At 52.4% G+C, this 18,832-nt stretch overlaps 1 protein-coding gene across 2 annotated transcripts in view; it reads left to right on the forward strand.

Moving 5' to 3' along the window:
* Cd82 (CD82 molecule) overlaps positions 1–18,832 on the forward strand; it is a 43,616-nt gene that overhangs the window by 13,441 nt on the left and 11,343 nt on the right. For both annotated transcript variants that reach the window (XM_060371992.1, XM_021646564.2), the window contains exons 2-4: positions 7,590–7,668; positions 13,398–13,480; positions 17,008–17,080. In XM_060371992.1, the coding sequence (XP_060227975.1) occupies positions 13,418–13,480; positions 17,008–17,080 (136 nt within the window). In that variant the 5' untranslated portion in view covers positions 7,590–7,668; positions 13,398–13,417. The remainder of the gene's footprint in view (positions 1–7,589; positions 7,669–13,397; positions 13,481–17,007; positions 17,081–18,832) is intronic.

The raw sequence follows: 18,832 nt of genomic DNA on the forward strand, positions 1-18,832 counted from the left end.
GGGATCATCATCTCAAGCTTCTGTACTGGTAACAAAACTAGCCTGGCTTCTTGGTTAGTCTGAGTGGCCTCCCCAGCCAGGCTTGAGTGCAACATTAGAGCAAATGTTGGGCCAGGTCCTTGCAAGGCCTGGGGTTCAGAGTGTTTGAGTCTGTGTGCTCAGGGACTGTCAGCTTTGGACCTGTGACTCGAGTCACAGGGTGTGGTAGGTGGCAAGGCTCCAAGCTCCCCTGTACCCTGTCCAGTGATAAAGACTTGCCCAGAGGACTACTCAGGAGTCTGGAGGAAGTATGGCCAGGAGAGAGGAGAACCAGCTAGGGAGGCAGGTATCTGCAGGTAGCTCATGGGGGAGAGCAGAGGAGAGCCAGAGCCAGAGGGGTACAAGGCCCTTAGGAAGCTAAGGGGAAGCAGGACCCCCGTTTACAAGACATGGTATGAGTGGAAACTCACACCACGTTTCCACAGTTCCTGCCTGCTCTGTCCCAGCAGTTGCACATAGCTGACACACATGGCTTCCTGAAACCATGTCTAAGGCTCAGAGGTAAAAGGCTCAGGGACCCAAAGGCATTAAAAAGCCTACCTCAGGGAAATCCCAAGTGATTTCCATTGTGAGCCACTGCAGTCCACTAAGACCCCACCATGGGCTAGCCTCAATCTGGACGCTGGATACAGATGGGTAGAACACCTCTTTATCCTTTGGAGGGGCCTCTGGAGTGGACAGGGGCTTGGATCCTGACCCCTGGTAGGCCAACAGGGCCTGAGATTTACATACTCCCACTCAGAGTACCTCCCATAAGCATGTCTGGAAGGGCCAGCAAGTACCTCAAGTCTGAAAGAGGAGGCTCTTGTCACCTGGATGTCTGTCTGTCTTCTTTGCCTCTTATTCTCCCTCCCTCTTCCATTTTCTCCTCCTCACACTCCTCCGCCTCTTTCTACCCCTCACCTTTCCTGTTGTTCCCTACCGCTGACCCCCCATGAGGTCCTCTGTGCTTGTCTTAGCAGAGCATCTTGAGTGTGCCCCAGCCATCCTGGCTAATCCTACAACCACTCTTGATAAGTCTCCGGTCCACAGCTCCTCAGCAATCCCACAGAAGCCCAGAGCCCTGCGGCGGGGGCTTGTTCCAGTGGGGAAGTACAGAAAGCTCTGGCTTCCTCAGCTGATGTTTTCCTGCCTGGACAGCCAAGTGCCTGTGCTGACTCAGTTGTCAGTGCCTGCTGGGGGTGGGGGAAGGGTAGACACAGGCCTCATACAGGCCTCCGAGGGTGCAGCCCACTGCCCATTGTGGAAGTAGATGTCTTGGGCCACCCCTTTCCTAGAGCCTGCTGCCTACCCTGCAGAGGGCTGGTGAGGCTGGCATCTGAGCTATGTGCTGGGTAAGGTGGGTGTTGACTCTGTGTTCATAGGCTCAGTGGTTGCTGGAGAGATGGTCCAGAGACAAAGAGTGGGGGAGGCTCAGAGGCCCCGCAGGCAGAGGTACAGGAGATGGGTGCCAGTAAGACCCTCTCCAAATTGTACATCTGCCTCCACTCCAGCCCTCTGTGTTCTCTCCAGGATGGGTGTGTGAGTCTTTGTGTGTGATGCTGTGTGTCACTCTTGCGTCCCCACCAAACAGGCCAAACACCTTTTAAATCTGCATGCAGGGGAAGCAGGTAGTCTGAACCTTTTTTTCAGGGGTAGAAGCAGAGGTTCAGGAAAGTAAGTCCCAGGGGCTGGCGTGGCTCAGTTGGTAGAGTTTGCCTAGCGTGCCTTGGACTCTTTGTACAGTCCCTAGCACCATTCATGCCAGGTGTGGTAGTACATGGCTGGAATCCCAGCACACAGGAAACGAAGCAGGAGGATCAGAAGGCCAAGGCCATCCTTGAACAGCAGGATTCACCTCATAAGAAACTGTCTTTTTTTTTTTTTTTTTTGCTTTTTGAGATAAGGATTCTCTGTGTAGCCCTGGCTATCCTGGAACTCGATTTGTAGTCCAGGCTGGCCTGAGACTCACAGAGATCCATCGTTCTCTGCCTCCTGAATGCTGAGATTAAAAGCAGGCACCACGAGAAAGGGCAGAAGGAGCAGGCTATGAGCCTGTCTGAACCCCTGTGGATGGCTGGGCTGTGCAGGAGGGCTCTGGGAAGGCTGCCCGCACCAAGCAGCCTTGCAGCTGCACCTCTCCTCCCTCAGTCTGGGGAGGGTAGAATGGAGCTGCCTGAGCCTGCTGCCTGCTGCCATGTGGGATCCCTGATTACAGTCCCCTCCCTCCACATAATCACCTAGTTGGTGCCCACACCCAGTCTCTGTCTTAGGAGCCCTGGCCCACAGAGTTTGCCAGCCATATGGACGGGTAAGTGAGTCTCTTCCCCAGACCTCACAGTGTACATTGTTTTGCTGCTGCTTAGGTTTGGTGCCCGGGCTATAAAATGCCCCAACTAGATGGGGCCTTACTTGCTTGGGTTATCTCGCTTCCTTACCCTGCAAAATGGTTTCTGCTGGTTTTGAGGCACGGCTGATAGCTCCGGCGGTCTCGATCAGCCCTTGGAAACAGTCTTCCAGTGTGTCAGGGGGTCGAGGCCCGTGTATCTTCACCAAGGATAACTGCAGAAGCTCTGCCTGCAGTCAAACAGACGTTGGGTTCCCATGGCCAGCTGTCCCTCAGAGAGAGCAGGACTGCTACGTCTTTGTCACCGCGTGTTACTTGATGGTTCACTCTCTTGACGGCAAGGAGGCACTACACCCATCTGTATCTTGTGTCCAGACTGAGGCTAGCCCATGGTGGGGTCTTGGTAGACTTCAGTGGCTCAGGATGGAAGTCACTTGACTTGGGGTTCATCTGAGGTAGGCTCCTCAATGTCTTTGGACCCCTGAGCCTTCTACCTCTGTGCCTTACACTGTGGTTTCAGGAAGCCCTGTGTATCAGCTCTGTCCAGCTGGCTGGGACCAGGCAGGAGGAACTGTGACGTGCTGTGCTGTTGACCCTGAAGATGCTGGGCACCATTTCAGTCTACTCAGAATCAGGAGGTTCAGTGGCCAGTTACTGTCTTTCCCATACTGTCATAACATGCGCAGGACGTTGGGCTGCAGAGTCATAGGGTCTTGAGGGGCCACTGGAGCTAGGCCACTATCTCTGTGTGACCAGGGTGAGTGCTGCCCACCCCCACCTGAGCCCCCTGGTCCTGCTTAGGTTTGCAGATTAGATGAGATGGATTGGGCAGTGAGAACATTCCCTTTGTCCCTTATTCTGCCCTCTGATAGACTGCATTCTAAGAACTTAGTAACCTTTCTGGGCCAGTCTACAGGAACCTCAGACCTGTCCCACATCCCAAGGGACATCTTTGTGCATACCCTTTTGCTGTGTGAGGAGAGGATACTTCACTTCTTGGTCAAAGACCTCCTAGAGTTCACCACAGGTGTCAGCAAGTCGGGACTGGCTTCTTCCTGGGGATCCATGATAGTCCACTTTACAGACAGTGCTAACAGCCCAGAGTGCCCAAGCTCCTTGTCAGAGGCCACACAACTCTGAGTAATGAGATCATAGTTAATGTCTCTCTCGATCCAGAATCCACATTATGACCTGGTTTTCTGGAGAGAGGGAGGTTCTTAAAGGGTAGCTCCTTCCAGAAAAGTCTGCTGGGAATCTAGGTCCTGACAAGAGGCCCTAGAATCTGAGACTTCTGTATGGTCTGTCCTGGAGTCTGCCCTTAAGTGTCCCTTAGACTTTCTGTCTGATTTTGCAAATGAGCTACAGTTAGTTTGAGATGGGGGCAGAGCCCTGGGCTAGACACTTCAGACCGAGCCCAGCTCCGTTTGTCCATCCCAGTGCAAAGAGCACATGTGGACACTTCTCCCCATACACCAGGATATGAAACCGTCCAGAGCACTGGCCGCTTTAGACAGCACCCCAGCCCCAGCACACCCCTCAACATGCACCTCCCCGGAACACGAACAAGCCTGGAAGGGCTGAATCTGGGCCTCAAGTCTCCTCGCTGGGAGCGGGAGATGGAGACTGAACTGGGGTAACAGGGGTATTCCTAGCGCGGTGTGTCTCTGTGTGGTTGCTGCAGAATCCAGCACACCGGGGCGCTTAGGGGCCATGGGTGAGCTTCCTTTGGGGCACAAGGCCAGGTGGGGAGGCTGGCTCCAGCGTCTGTGCCTCTCCGCTCCTTGCAAGGTGGCCTCTTCTTCAATCGAGGGTCCTCCAATCACACTGCTCAGGTGCAAATTGCAAGGAGGGCCATCCTCTATAGGGCTCACCTGAAGAGACCCCTAGCCAGGGTTGGAGGATCTGGTCTCCCTCCCTGACAGGAAGCCAGGAGTCACACCTCAAGAGCTGGTCAGGATGGAACAGGTCTGGTGGTAGACAGGACTGGGGAAGGTTGGGTAGCATGAGGTGAGGAAGGAATGCTGGGTTAGATGCAGGGGTGGCTTTGGGCAGGTCACTGTACCTCTGGGCCTCAGTTTCTCTGTCTGCTTTGAATAGTGCTTTGTCTAGAAGCTTGTAATGAGGAGTCAATGAGAAACTGTTGTTGGTGGTAGATGACAGGCTAAAACCACAGTGTTTAGGTGCCAGAGAGTGGGAACCTGTTGATTCAGTTCATGGGGTCATGTGATTGGTCTTGGAAATGTGGGATGCCTCATCTTAGTCCCCAGCAATTCAGTGGGACAGGGTCCCACGAGCACCACTTTGCTGGAGGTGAGGCCTGTTAGGACTCAGAGGTGACAACTCTCTTGTCCAAGGTCACACCACAGCTAGAAAGCAGAGCAGGACTCCCAAGAGGTCTTCCAGGGAACCTGAACTCCCAGGCTGCATTATGGCCCCCATGCTTCTCCTGTTGCCAGAGCTACAATTGTTTTTTTTGTTTTGCTTTCTCTTTCTTCTGTGATAACAATATCAACAACAACTGAAAGTACAATCAGAGATTGAAAAATAAGATAGTGTGAGGTAAAAAGTCGGCAGTCTCCAAGTTAGCTGTCACAGATCGTTACCACACACAGGTAAATACAAACAGGGCCACCAGGACCAGCCTCTTTATGATCGATCAGGGCAAGGTCCAGAGGCTGGAGATCTGTGTCAGATGCCAGCCTGCTGTGGCTGAGCCGCCTCTGCTCCACATTCTGCCATGTGTGACAGCCACTCTCACCAGGCATGGCTGCCAGACTTCCTAGGTGCCTCCTGCCTCAAGGTAACCCTTATGGTCAGGCCTCAGCTAGGAGCAGAGGCTCTGCTGTGGGGATGACAGACGTCCCCCTCCTCAGGGGCCAGCCCTTCCCCTATCCATCCTGAGAGCTGAGATCCTGGGTCCTGGCTGCACTATTAGCAGCTCATTAGGATCTCTGGCCATGGAGGTCAAGTGCCTACAACCTTTAATGCTCCAGGGAAGTTCCATTGTGCAGGCAAAATGGGCCCAAACCCAGTTCCAGGGGCTTTGGGTGATGGGGAAGACAGACACTCAGCCTGACTGTGGGCTTTCCAGGGATGGCAGCCTTTGGAAATTGGGTGGAAGCGTGCCTTCCAGAATTTTAGAAATTTATTATTAATTAATTCATCTTAAAGTCTGTGTCCACATTTGCTTGTTTCTGTTGTGTGTGCATGCACCACTGCATGTACATAGAGGTGCGAGGACAACTTTCAGGAATCAGTTTTTTCCTTCTACCGTATGGGGCCTGGAGCTGAACTCCAGTTCTCAAGCTGGGCAGCGGGTTCTGCACCCACTGAATAATCTCATTTGACATTATTTTATTTACTACTTTGTGAAGATTTATTTTATATTTCATTATACGTCTCTGTGTGGGTAAATGCATGCGAGGTCTCTGTGTGGGTAAGTGCATGCGAGTCCAAAAAGAACAGAGGGCGATAGGTCCCCTGGGGCTCCAGCTGTGGGCCAGGCCACTGGAGCCACCCTATAGAGGTGTTGGGAACCTTGTCCTCTGCAACAGCAGCACACGCTCTTAACCTCTGAGCGTAGCAGACCCTACATATTTATGTATGAGACAAGGGTCTCACTGGGTACTCCTGGCTGGATAGTTTGCTACGTAGAGCAGGATTGCTCCAGTCTCCTGGATCGTCCTGCCTCGGCCAAGAGTTTTGGGTTTATGGGAGTCAGCCACCTGGCTTCTTCGTGCCAGATTCTTCCTAGGAAGAGAATCTATGCTTTTCCCAGCTTCTCAGACTCAAAGGAGAGTCAAAGCTAAGCTGGGTGGGAGTCCGTTAACTCCCATTGCAATAACCCAGCTTCTCCTCCCTCTCCCTCCTTCTCTCCTTCCTTTCTCTTTCTTCCTCCTCCTTCTTCCTCCTCCTCCTCATTCTTTTTGTGTGTTTGTTTTGTTTTTTTTTGTTTTGTTTTGTTTTTTGTTGTTGTTTTTCAGGGTTTCCTCTAACTCAGGCTGGCCCTAAATTTCCTATGTAACTTGAGGCTGGCCTTGAACTTCTAATCCTCCACACTCAGCGTCCCAAGTGTTGGGGTTAAAAGCTTGTGCCCATGCTAGGTTCAGGGCTGTCATTTCTGGTGTTCAGTGGCCTCCTCTACAGAATGGAAATTGATCTGTGTCTCTAATTAATTGGTCTGAGCTCTCCAGACACCCACTTCTTAACCTTCTTCTTATGCTCATGTGCCAGGAGCTCACTCATTGTGGGCATTTTTAGAGTTGTAGGCAGAAGGAGATAAGTTCAGGACGGTCCTGAAGGACTCTGCAGTCTAGGGAAGACCTGAAGGGAAGCTGCAGGGAGGTCTATGACACACCAAAGTGTAGAACTTGGCTATTCCAGAGTCACCTAGGGGCCCAAGTTCACCTTTAAAGCTTGGCACTCAGAGACATTAAATGAAAGAGGATTAGAGATGGTGCAGATGGTGCAGATGGGGCGCTGCTGGGCCTAGGCATTGGTAATGGCTGGCTATAGTGTGCACTAGAAGGGGACCCTCAGAGGGAGGGTCTCAGAAATTCACATTAGGGATTTCTGAAGAGGGAATCAAACAGAAACTGCCCATGCAAAGGCCCTATTGCAGATAAAGCCTGAGAGTACTGGGGCAATAGTGAAGAGATAAAATAAGAATGTGTAAAAGGACAAGGGTGGCCAGAATAAGGCAGAGCAAAGCGGACAGGGCCCAGGGAGGGAGACATGTGCACAATGTGGATTTTTGTAGCCACTGTGCCAGCAGGAAAGTTGTAGTCAGAAGACAGATGGTATGCTTGCTGCGTCTCTCAGCGGCATCTGCACAGTGTGGATGCGCAGTTGCTGAGCAGGGCTAGGCAGGAGGGCTGGGGAAGTGGTCAACTGAAGGGTGGAAGGACAGCTGGGTGGCGCTTAGGTGCTCTGATGAGGAGCCATTTCCTCCTCACTCAATCCCACAGCACTTAGAGCCAGGAGAAATGTCCCTAGAGGGACGTTGGAAAGCTGGGATTCCAGCTGGGTGCACCCTGAGTGGTGGGACACTGTGCTCAGAGCCGTTAAAGGAAACGGGTTTTGTAGACGTTGGGAGTGATGCAGCCGGAGGTGTTTATCCCCAGGCATCTTGGGAACTGGAATGGGCAGCGCAGGCACGGTGACTCTTGGGAAGAGCCTCTCTGATCTCAGGCCAGGTCACAGCAAAGCTGTTTGTTCTTCACAGCTGTCCATTGTCCAGAACTCGTCTGAGAAACTGCCTTCAGTAGAAATTGCTGCTCTGCTCCAAGCTGGTCACTGAACAGGTGAGGAGGAAGCGGAGGATGGGTGGGGCAGCTGCCTATGCAGGTCATGGACGGCCTCTCCTGTGGAACCCTGGAACTCACATCTCTCAGTACTGGACCAGAAAGCACTACGGCCCCTAAATCCTTGCTCTCCCCAGAACTACTTGGGTATACAGGGGTGGGTCCTCAGGTCAGAGGGCAGCATTCCTGTGCCCCAATGTATGACAACCCCCTGTCTCTCCCCCTACCACACACACAGTCTAGATTCACGGTGGTGGAGGTGACATGATGGAGAAACCATCCTTCCTGGCCCCACGACTAGACCCGGGGGCTCCAGGAAGGCGGGAAGGACTGACAGCATGGCACATACTCAGAGCTGGCTCAGACTGTCCACCAGGCATAGCCTTACCCCACACCATGGACGAAGGCGTGGGCTGTGTGAGAGAGCAGCTCCAGGTGACTGTGGCATAGTGACTCAGACACCTTCTCCCTTCGAAGTCCATCATTCCAGCTACCCAGCCACCCGCCCCCATCACTCATCTGTATACCCAGTCTCACCGCGCCTCCTGTTACACACAGCGTACCCACCCATGAAAAACACTGCCTTCCCCTCAAGACAATCACAGGGAGACAGACGAGGAAATTATAGAGACTTTGTTTGAGAGCCCACCGCATGCCAACCATTGTACCTACATCAGCGCCTGGGAAACAAATTAAAAGCCAAAACAAACACCCAACAACTGCCCCGCCCCCCTCCCACCGCTGCAAAAAAAAAAGAAAAAAAAAGTTTTACCTTTCTCATTTCACAGGAGTAGAGTGGAGCCCAGAGAGATTAAATCACTTACCCAGGGTCACACAGCTAGGAGATGATAGAGCTGAATTCATACAGATGGTCTGATGCTGCACCCCCAGTTATGGTTGCTTCTCTATTATCCAGCGCTGCAGGAATGAAGCCCCAACCAAGATGAGTCTTAGGGCCAAGGGGTGGTGGTGGTGGTGAGGGGATGTTTACAGTAGTGTCTTGGAGGAGGCCTAAGGTGACTATGACATGACAGCAGAAGGGAAATATTGGTGTATTCGGTTTTTGTTTGTTTGTTTTTTATAAACTGACTTGCCACAAAACTGTGCATTCGGTTTAAATTACTCCACTTTAGAAGTGGCCAGCTGGCCTGCCACAGGCTCCCTGGCACAGCTCCCCATGGACTTTCCTATAAGATGTGTTTGCGTGGCTCTGTCCCCTGTGTTGTCACTTGGTTTAATGCTCCCTGGCAGGAAGGCATTTGTTAATGTTCCTCATTTGGGAGGTGATATTCACCCCCGACTTCTGCAAGTGTTGTATCACTCTGTGCCACACATCCCTGATACCCAGAGCACCAGCCCCAAGGCTGCCAGGCCTCGGCTCCCTCTTTTCCTGTCAGGCAGTACCACGAAGAGTGGAACCTAGCCCCAGGAAGCTCCTCCCCTTGACTCCTGGCAGAGCCAGGATCTGAACTTTCATCCAGGGACCCTGTCTGTCCTCTCCCAGGAGCAGGACCAGGACCAGGGAGCCCCTGGTCCCCACGCCTGCCTTCCCATCTAAGAGTTCAGCTAAGGCCAGTCGTGACCCTTGCTGCCTCCTACAGACCCTTGTGTTAAGATCATTTGATCTCCTGGCAAGGCTGGGCCGGAGATTAAATGTCTTGGGCTGGTGGGTGTGAATCTGAATTTCATGTTGTTTTGGTGCACTGCTGCGTGTCTCTTTAGGCTTTTGTGTTCATTTGCTTTTTTTTTTTTTTGTGCTGTTGAGACAGGGTCTCCTGAAGCTCAGGCTACTTTCAAGTTCACTATGTCGCTGGCATTCTAGGCAAGCGCTCTACTAACTAAGCTACAGCCTTAGTTTTTTTTTTTTTTTTTCTTTTCTTTTAACTATTTTAAAATATCCAGACTGTTCTTAGAGCCCAGATACCAGGGGAATAGGCAGGGCTCCTGCCCTCCACAAGCCCTTAGTTCTTGGGCTTGTGGCAAGAACTGCAGCTTGCCCTTCACATAGAAAGGCATGTCCAGATAGAACCCTGTGCCCCCATGATGAGACTTTGGGGCCTTCTCCAGATCTGATGGTGACTGTGGGTCTCTGAAATTGGCACTGCTTCCCATCATGGGTCACATCCCCAGCCAGAGCAGAACTGTGTGCTTGTTCTTACGGAGACTCTAGCCTGCCTTGTGCCAGTGTGGAGAACAAGCTTGCTTTACTGCCTCTTGCCTTTAGGCACAGTGACCTGTGGCCTTGACCTGTGACAGCTATGCTGGGGCCACTGCTCCAATGCTGTTTCTCAGCCCTTATACTTCCTAAGGTGGTTCCCAAGTCCCAGGTGGTTGAGCTGCCTGCTCTTGTTTCAGGATAGGAACCCACTGCCTCCAAAGTGGGCTCTGTCCTTGCCTGTCCACTCCTGGAGACCTTGTCCATGGCCCTTCACCTCTTTGGGACTCAGTTTATTTACAGGGAGCTGAAGGACTTAGCTCAATGTGTGATAGGATCTGGGTGAGTAACCAAGAGGCCAGCCAGAGTTTCTAAGGCCTGGGATACTAGGGGAATACCAGCCAGCCTTCTGCCTGGGGTGTGGGCCAATGTTCCCAAGGCTGAGGGCTTCTCCTGGCCTCCCAGCCAGAACTCCTTTGAGGAGCAACCCTGGGTCCTCACCACCTGTCCCCATTTGGGTCATCATTTGTCTCCCCTTGAGTAGCAGTCAGACCTGTACCAGCTCTGTTGTAGAGGCAGAGCCATTGAGAAAGAGGCCCAGCAAGTATGCCTCTGGCCGTAGGTGGTAGCAGCAGGCACCTGAGGGTAGAGACCATCTCATGTGGGTTTGTTGGGAAGGGTAGAGTGTTTACAGAGGTAGGAGGCTCTCAGGGCCCCATAGCTTCATTCTCTGCATGGAGCTCAACAGTGCTGGTGATTTAGTTTGAGCCCTGCTTGGGCCTAGACAGATCGCGCCATGGTGAGGTGGTTCAGTGAGGGGCTAACAGGGCACAGGGCAGTTCGGCTCACCACTATCATGGTGGTCGTTGGTGTTAACCGATCTTCCATGTCTGTTCACAGATTCCAGTTTTTGCTCGCTTGAAGTCTGTTACCCATGGAACTCTAGCTCTTTTGTCTTGTAGTGGTTTCTTTTGTTGTTGTTGTTTGTTTGTTTTATTTTTTGGTTGTTTTGAGGAAAAAATGTGGTCCTGGCTAGCTTGGAAATTGCTATGTACACTCACACCTTTAATACCCAGAGGTAGAAGGCCAGAGGTGAATCACTCTGAGTGCAAGAACTAATTCTTTAGAGGGCTCCTCCCTGAGGGAGCACTTCGTGGTGGGAGGAGCTTGACCTTCACACTCCTCCTGGCCACTGGGCCAGCCACAGCTTGCCTGACCCAGGTCCTCCAGGGTTGGTTGGGAGGATGACAGCGGATGACAGATGAGGATGGCTGTCCATAGCAGGTGCTGTTTACTGCGGCCACTCCTTGTCCCTTAGCAGACACCATTGTTTGGATCTTATACTTATTCCTGGAGACCCCACCTATCTACAGACCAGCACAGAAGACAATCTAAATTGACATTGCACCATAGGCCTGCCTCAGGTCCCCGCCAGCAGGGCCAAGTGTCCTAACAGGCTAATGGGCACCATCTCCTGACGCTCAGATCCCTGGACACAGGTACACTACATTTTTCCTGTGGAGGAGGGACTGTCTCTGGCCTGCCTGGGCCCAGCTGTCCCTAGGAATGTGCTGGGAAGGAAGCACAGACAGGCCCAAGCAAGGCAGCATGAGAGGTGAGAGAAGCTCCTAGGTCCGTGAGCTAGCTAGCTTTCCTCTTGGACTGTTTACCCTGCAATTTATAGCATGTCTGTGGAGGTGGCAGGCTGTCCTGGGAGGCCCGGGGGAGGAGAAACAATAACTGCCCTTGTAGTGTCCAGGCAGATTGCCCTGGGCCAAGCCTGGGCTGTGGCATCTCAGACTCCAGCTCTCTGATGCATGCCAAGTTTGTTTTTCCTCTTGGGGAGACTGTGTGGGAGCTGCTGAGACCAGCAGCACCTCACAGTAGAAGGTTACTTCTGCTCTGCAGTTCTCGCACCCAGGCCTGACATCTTGGTAGACTGGAACAGCCGTGTCCTCTGGTCTCCCCTTGAGTCCCTGTGAGCATTAGTTTCCAGTATTTGCAGGCCACCTGAGACGGAAGGTTAACACCCTCAGGTGGCCTTTCCTTTTCCTGAATGGCATTGCTTCCAGCCGTGCCCAAAGCTGCCCTTTCAAAGGGGCATTTGAACCTTCCTTTAACAGAGCGGTCACAAGGCTGAAGGGGTCCCATTCGGGGACCACTGCCTTTCCCCATCCCATTCCAGTCTCTGGGACTGTGTGCAGGGTAGAAATGGGGCTCCACTCAGCAAGGAGGGTAGAGCACGAACATGTCCAAAAAGGAGTGGGGGATGCATGTGTGGATGCAGAGATTCGAAGGAGAAAGGGTGTGTGAGCAACCCCCACTCCCTGTATTTCCCTCTGCCCTGGGCTCCCCTCTTCTCCCTTCCCAGCACTGCAGGAACACAGTGAGACCTATACAGCCCCACACCCTAGGCTGGCTCTACCCATGCAGCTGTCCTCACCCAGCTGTCCTTGCCCAGCTGCTTGGCGCTGACTCCCTGCATCCCGTGGGTCCTAACTGGCCTTGAGGGGGAAGGGAAGGGAGCGAGGCAACTTCCTGCTGAATTCTCTAGCTCCCAGGGAGTTGGGGGTCTTTGCTGTGGAGGGGCATAACGCCTCACACTGGCTTCTGTCACTCAGAAGTGTGGCTTGAGGCATTTAGGGTGACTGTCATGAACACTAGTAAAAAAACCTGGGCATCCCAAGTGTAGTGCTTCCTGGGCTAGGGGGTTCAATGCAGCATAATGGGAACCCTCAAGTTCAGGTTACAGGGAGGCCTGTAAACCTCCCCCCACCCACCAAATTCTGAAAATGCTACCTGCACGTGAATTTTCAGGAGGAATATATAACCCCCAAACATGAATAGGTACTGATCAATAGTACATTGATGCCTAGCTCCTACAAGGCATGTAAGACTATGTGCTTTGGGAGAATGCTGTCTTGCAGAGATTATGCAAAACCCTCTCTCTGGCATGAACACAGTTTTGCTACAAAGCACACACAGGAAGTACTTTTTTAAGATGGTGGCAGTTAAACTACTACAACAACAAAACAACAAAAAGATGGTGGCAGTTGCTATGGGGCTACAGAAGTAAGATTCTGTGGCCGACATTTGTTGACTGCTTTGTGATCTGTATCTATCCCTTTGTGGAGAAACCAGGACCCTTTCAGCCTCCACATGCCTGAAGCCCCAGCCTTGGTCCTAGAGAGGTGTGCCGAACCTGGGAGCTAGTCCCAGTCTCATTCTGATCTGTCAGTCACTTGTTAATTTCTTGGCCGTGTAACTTCTGCCAGTGTCTCCTCAGGTGAGTCCTAGAGCCTGGTGTTACAGAGGTGAAGGTTTCCCTGCCCTGTGTGGTAACTTCTCTCTCTGGATCAGAGAATTACTCTTTCCAGCTGTGTGACTTTGGGCTGGGCACCCGACCTCTCTGTGCCTCAGCATCCTGTAAAGCAGGCACAGTGATCACTGCTCCATTGAGAGTGGGCCGAGATGACCTGGCCTGGGGACGAGGACACAGGCTCTCTGCCTTGAAGCTCCCTCCACCAGTCCCGAGCCTGCCTCCCTCATCTCCTCCCCTTCCCTCTCTCCCCAGGGAGCTCCAGGACCTGCAGGATGGGGGCAGCCTGCATCAAAGTCACCAAGTACTTCCTCTTCCTCTTCAACCTGCTGTTCTTTGTGAGTATCCAGCCTTCTCGAGCTTTCAGACCCTGGCCAGGCACCAGGTGGGATGTGGCTGCTGGAGTCCCAGGATATGGTCTCTGAGAAAACCAGTGATGGGGAAATGGAGTCACCTCTCCCAGCACATTCTGTGACACAGCGAAGGTTTCTGTCTGGAGGCCTCTGCCTGGCCTGGGGGTGTTGTGTCTCCTCCCTTAAGGCGGAGGGACCCCCCCCCCGTGTCTCTGGCTTGTTCTTCTCCTTGCCCCACCTCTTGCCTGCTTCCTGTTACAGCCCCAGCTTGAACAGGCTCCAACGCCTCACCTTGAACTCTCAGAGGCCACAGGGGACATTTTTCCCTTACCCCCTTACAGGCCCACTGAGTTCCCTGCCACAGGCCTGCCCAGATGTGAGCTCCATGGCACATCTGGAGCTGGTTTTCCTGGGGCCCCAGGCTTCCCCTCTGGCCTGGAACCAACAGCCTGTCTTGGTGTTGCCAGACCCCTGGCATGCACGTGTGTGCACATGGGCATGTACTTGTGTGTGTGTGTGTGTGTGTGTGTGCGCGCGCGCGTGTGTGCGCGTGCGTGCATGCGCACATGCTTATGGGGGGGAGTATGAGCACACTGAAGGGGCTGCCATGCTCCTAGAATGCTATTAATGCTTCAGCTTCTCCATCCTGGTTCACATAGCTTTAAGACACAGATTTCTATACCAGGTACTTGCCGTGTGTTTTATAGTGTCTAGATTTTTGGAAATACGAGTATCATCGAGAAGCAAGGATAAGCCTCTCACTACTTGTGTTAGGGTTTCCCTGAATAAATGAGTTACTTATAGGGAGTGATTTTACATTATAAGTGCATAGGATTATAGGAACTTCGAAATTCTCACATAGAATCATTCTAAATTCCCCTTCAGAACTAAACATGGTATTTCCAGGAGTGTTAATAGAACACATTCAGAGATGAATGCCCACATGAAGGCACACACATGTGGACTGTGCTGGCATGCACGACTCTAGGACCAGCATGCTGGTTCCCGCAGGCCTCAGGCCCTGCAACTGGGCATCAGCCCCAGAATTCACCTACGCTGGGTGCACAGCATGGGTGCTTCCCTTCCCAGCCTGGCAGGTAGATCCCTCCCATCGGGCTTCCAGGAAACAACTGCCCAGGTAGACAGAGCAGGTGCTCTATGGACCAGGCTCCTGGGCCAAAGACCAGCTGATAGGGACTGCAGGACAAAGGCAGCATGTTATTGCTATGTCTCAGGCCTTGGAAACTTGAAAAAGGAGCCAAGTGAGGTGACAGGACTGTCTATACTATACAATCCGGGGATACAATGGAAACTGGGGATACAATGAAAAGGGCCATGAGCTGGTAGAAAGTGAGAGAAGGGTGGATGGGGGGCCTGGGTATCTCCTGCTGTGTTTCTCTAGGCTGGCTTTTAGAACCAGAGGCAAAGAGCTGGTATGGCAGGTGCTAACTGCCTATTTATTGGCTCAGGTACTCCTCTAGCCAGGCAAGAAAAAGGGTGTAGAGACAGCACTTTCCATAACTCCTCCAGCACAGGGTTACAGGGTTCTGAATCTGTGACTTCCCAATACCGTGGGCGTATTGCGATATCCAGGGCAGAGTAAGCTGTTGCTCACTGTTGGTCTTGTGTAGCTTGTCAGGATCAAGCATCCTAGGACATCTAGGGGTGATTTAGAGTCTAGGGGTTGCAGCTGGGTTGTGGCTTGGTGGGTAGAGTGCTAGATACTCACCACAAAGGACCAGGCCACAAGGAAAGGGCAGATCAGCCAGGCCGTAGGCACATGCGGCTGGGGAGCGTGTCTGTTCCTGAGCCGAAAGCTTGTGTCTGCAGTGCTGCCTTGCGAGCGAGTTTTTATGATCTGCCTATCACTGCCTCCGAATGCTGAGGCTGCAGCCTGCGTGCAGAGCATGCACAGATGTTTTAATGTGTGTGCTGGGGATTTGAGCCCAGGTCCTCATCTTACAGAACAAGCTCGCCTACCCCACAAGCTCGCTCCCCAACCATCGGGAGGTTTCAATAGTAAAAGAACAAAATCATAAATTAAAGCACATTTTTAAAAAAACCCTCAAGTGTTGTTTTTTTTTTTCCTTTAATGAGACAGAAAACAGACTCTGACTTGATGTAAATTCATGTAGAAGTTTTCTAGAATGTTCACAACTCAACAGCCTGGCAAGTTTGAGTGAGCAGTTGTGGTCAGTCACCATGGGCAGCATGCTCTATTAGGGTAGGGTTCAAGTTTGCTTTATATTGCACTGTGACCAAAGAGAGTTAGGGGAGGAAGGGCTTCTCTCCCCTTACACTTCGAGGCCACAGTCCATCATCGAGGGCATGAACTCAAGGCAGGAACCTGAAACAGAGGCCACAGAGGAACGCTGCTTGCTGGCTCACTCAGAGGATCATGCCCAGCTGGCTTTCTTGCGCACTGCCTGGGGAATGGTGCTGCCCACAGTGGACAGAGCTCACCTGCATCAGTTAACAACCAAGACAGCCCCCTCATGTGCCACAGGCAAGTCCTCCAGCGGGGCTTTCCTTTCAGATGACTCTAGGCTGTGTCGAGTTGATAGAGCTAACCAGGACAGATGTCCAAACTTCACTCCAATCCGTTTCTTCCCTTCCTCTCTGAAACATCCTCTGAAAGTTGTTTGAGGTCCACCCGCAGGAAGGCCACCGTGCCCAGCTTTCATCCAGTCAGATCTGGCATTCAGTGGCTCCTGTATATAGAACTTTGAGGGTGCTGATTGGCAGCCTGGGGGGCTGGGCAGAGCCAGCAGACATGAGGTGAGCTTCAGATACATTGGTAGGAACATCTGGTAGGTGGGTTACAGCAGATCTGGGCTGGGGGATCCCTCTTATAGGCCTCAGATGCTACTTGATGACATTCTCAGTGTTTTGGGGTGGTGGAAGCTAGTGTTTAAATGTCCAAAGAGATTTCCCTAAAAGTCACAAGGATGTTAGGTCACACATAAGTAGTACAATAAATGGCTATTTAGAGGGCTAAAGACAACAGAGTAATTTATTCTCAGCCCGTAACATTCCAGCTTTCCACAACCAGAGTTCTCATGCCATTTATTTATTTATTTATTTATTTATTTGTTTGTTTGTTTATTTATTTATTTCCATTTAATCACTTCGTATCCTGGCTCTGTACCCCCCTCCATCTCCTCCCTATCTCAATCCCTTAATTAAACTTGGAGGCACTTTAACTCCTGTGGCTTTTTTTTCTGAAAACCAGTTCAAAGGAAGAAGGATACCAGTAAGGGCAGTAAGTGTATGCACTGTGTGTGTGTGTGTGTGTGTGTGTGTGTGTGTGTGTGTGTGTGTGTGTGTTAGTGTTCGTGCACAGGTGTATGTATGTGTGAATGTGTGTGGTTGTGAGTGTGTGTGTGTGTCCATGGCAGAAGGGACTCTCTGGACATTGTATGTCTTCTCCTACCCCCCTCCCTCGATTGGGTACTGGACAGCTTCCTGACCTATCTGCTCTGGGCCTCCACTGACTGCCCCTCTCCTTGCAGATCCTGGGTGCTGTGATCCTGGGCTTCGGGGTGTGGATCCTCGCAGACAGGAGCAGCTTCGTGTCCGTCCTGCGTAAGGCAAACCCTGCCCACACAGCCTGCCCTTGAGAGGAGGGACATATGGGTGCAGTGTCCCCCAGGGACATGGCCCCAGGGACATGGCCACCTCCTGTCGCTGACTGCTGCACAGGGGACCCCTGCCAGGGACCCAGCACAAATGCCTGCTCACAGACAAAGCCACCATTGTCTGCAGATCGCTGGGTGACTGGGTTGGGGGTGGAGGGACTCATACTCTTCACCCTCAGAGAAGCCTGTCACACCCTCTGTCCCAGTGTTTGACTGCTCAGTGAAATGCTGGCTGCAGTCGCTTCCCACTTCAGAGAGTCGTAGGAAAGAGTCAGATCCATATCGGGCCTTAACCCTGGCAGCCCTGCTATTCCAAATGTACAAAGGGACAGAGTCATTAAGACACTGGCTCCTGAATGGTGATTAGCTCTGTCCTCCATGCCAGGCCCCTTCTGTCCTTCAGAGGTAGAGCTGACCAGCACGGGCTGACTGAGGACATAGTACCTGACCTCCTTGCCTCCTCCCTTAGGAGGACCTCATGCCTGGCAGAGTTGGCCCGTCCCAGTTCTGGGTGCGGAGGAGTGTAGCATGCCAGGAGCACTCTGTGCCAGCCATTCCCCAGTGAGTGGCAGGCCCTGGCCCTCTTCACTTTCAGCAGCTGTCCAAAGCAGCTGGATTGGACTCTGGCCATTCTGACAGCTGCTTGATTTAAACAAGACAGACCCTGTCTGGTATATAGAGAGGAGGGTTTATACCTGTTTCCCAGGTTCCCAGGGCCAGGCCTTCCGTCAGGAGGTAGAAAGCAGGGACGACCCTGCTGTGAGCTCTCACTGTCTGGGGTAAGGCTGGGTAGGGTTTCTCTGCCCACTCTCACACTCCAGTGCCCTCCCACAGGGACAAACTCTCCTTAGACATGATTCTGCCTTAATGGGTCCAGCCCACACCCATCAGGCACTGTGCCAGAGTGCAAAGTCTGCTGGCCGCCTCATTGCTGCCTGCACCATGCCCTGTGCGGTCAAGCTTTAAAGGCTTCTGACTCTCCACAGCTCTGTAAATTCCAGGCCCAGGTCACACCCAGCACACACCCACCTGCAGACATTGTTCTGAGTTTACAGCAGCATCCAGGGGCCCCTGGGCAGCCAGGGCCCAGAAACACTGTGGAGCCTGCACAGGTGCACTGCTGTGATACCTATGCCAGCAAGGGGGAGGGGGACTATAGGGTGAAACCTTATTCCTAAAAAAGCAAACAAAAATCCAGGTAAGAATACAAAGAAAAGCAACCCTGATCCAGCAGCACAGGCAGTTGGGGAAACTGAGGCTGGTGGAGGCCCTTCTCCCAGGTGAGGGTCAAAATGGGACCCAGGGCTCCTGACTTGCTGGATGACATAACTACCCCTGAACTGAGCATCTTGCTGTGAGTCGCTGGTACTGGGACTCTTCCCCCATCATCCCCTTTACAGAAGAGAAGTCCTCAGCACAGAGAGGTGGGGTAACCTGCCTGAGGACACGCAGCTAGCAGGTAAGGGAGGGGGATGGGAGCCCATGTCCTGGCTCTTGCCTCATGTGAGTGCTGAGTCCCTCATTGTGGGATATTCAGAAAGCATGGTTCAGAAAGCACCCTGGATCTAGGAATTGGGGGGGGGGGGCGGGATTGAAGGTCAGTCTTAGATCTGCTGCCTGCCAGCTGTGTGGTCCTCAGCAAGTTACTTTACCTCTCTTTGCTGCTTTCCCTGCAAAGCAGGGATGAGAGCAGTGTGCC

The sequence above is a fragment of the Meriones unguiculatus genome, chromosome 18 (genome assembly GCF_030254825.1).
Source record: "Meriones unguiculatus strain TT.TT164.6M chromosome 18, Bangor_MerUng_6.1, whole genome shotgun sequence".
In the NCBI taxonomy this organism is placed as follows: domain Eukaryota; kingdom Metazoa; phylum Chordata; class Mammalia; order Rodentia; family Muridae; genus Meriones; species Meriones unguiculatus.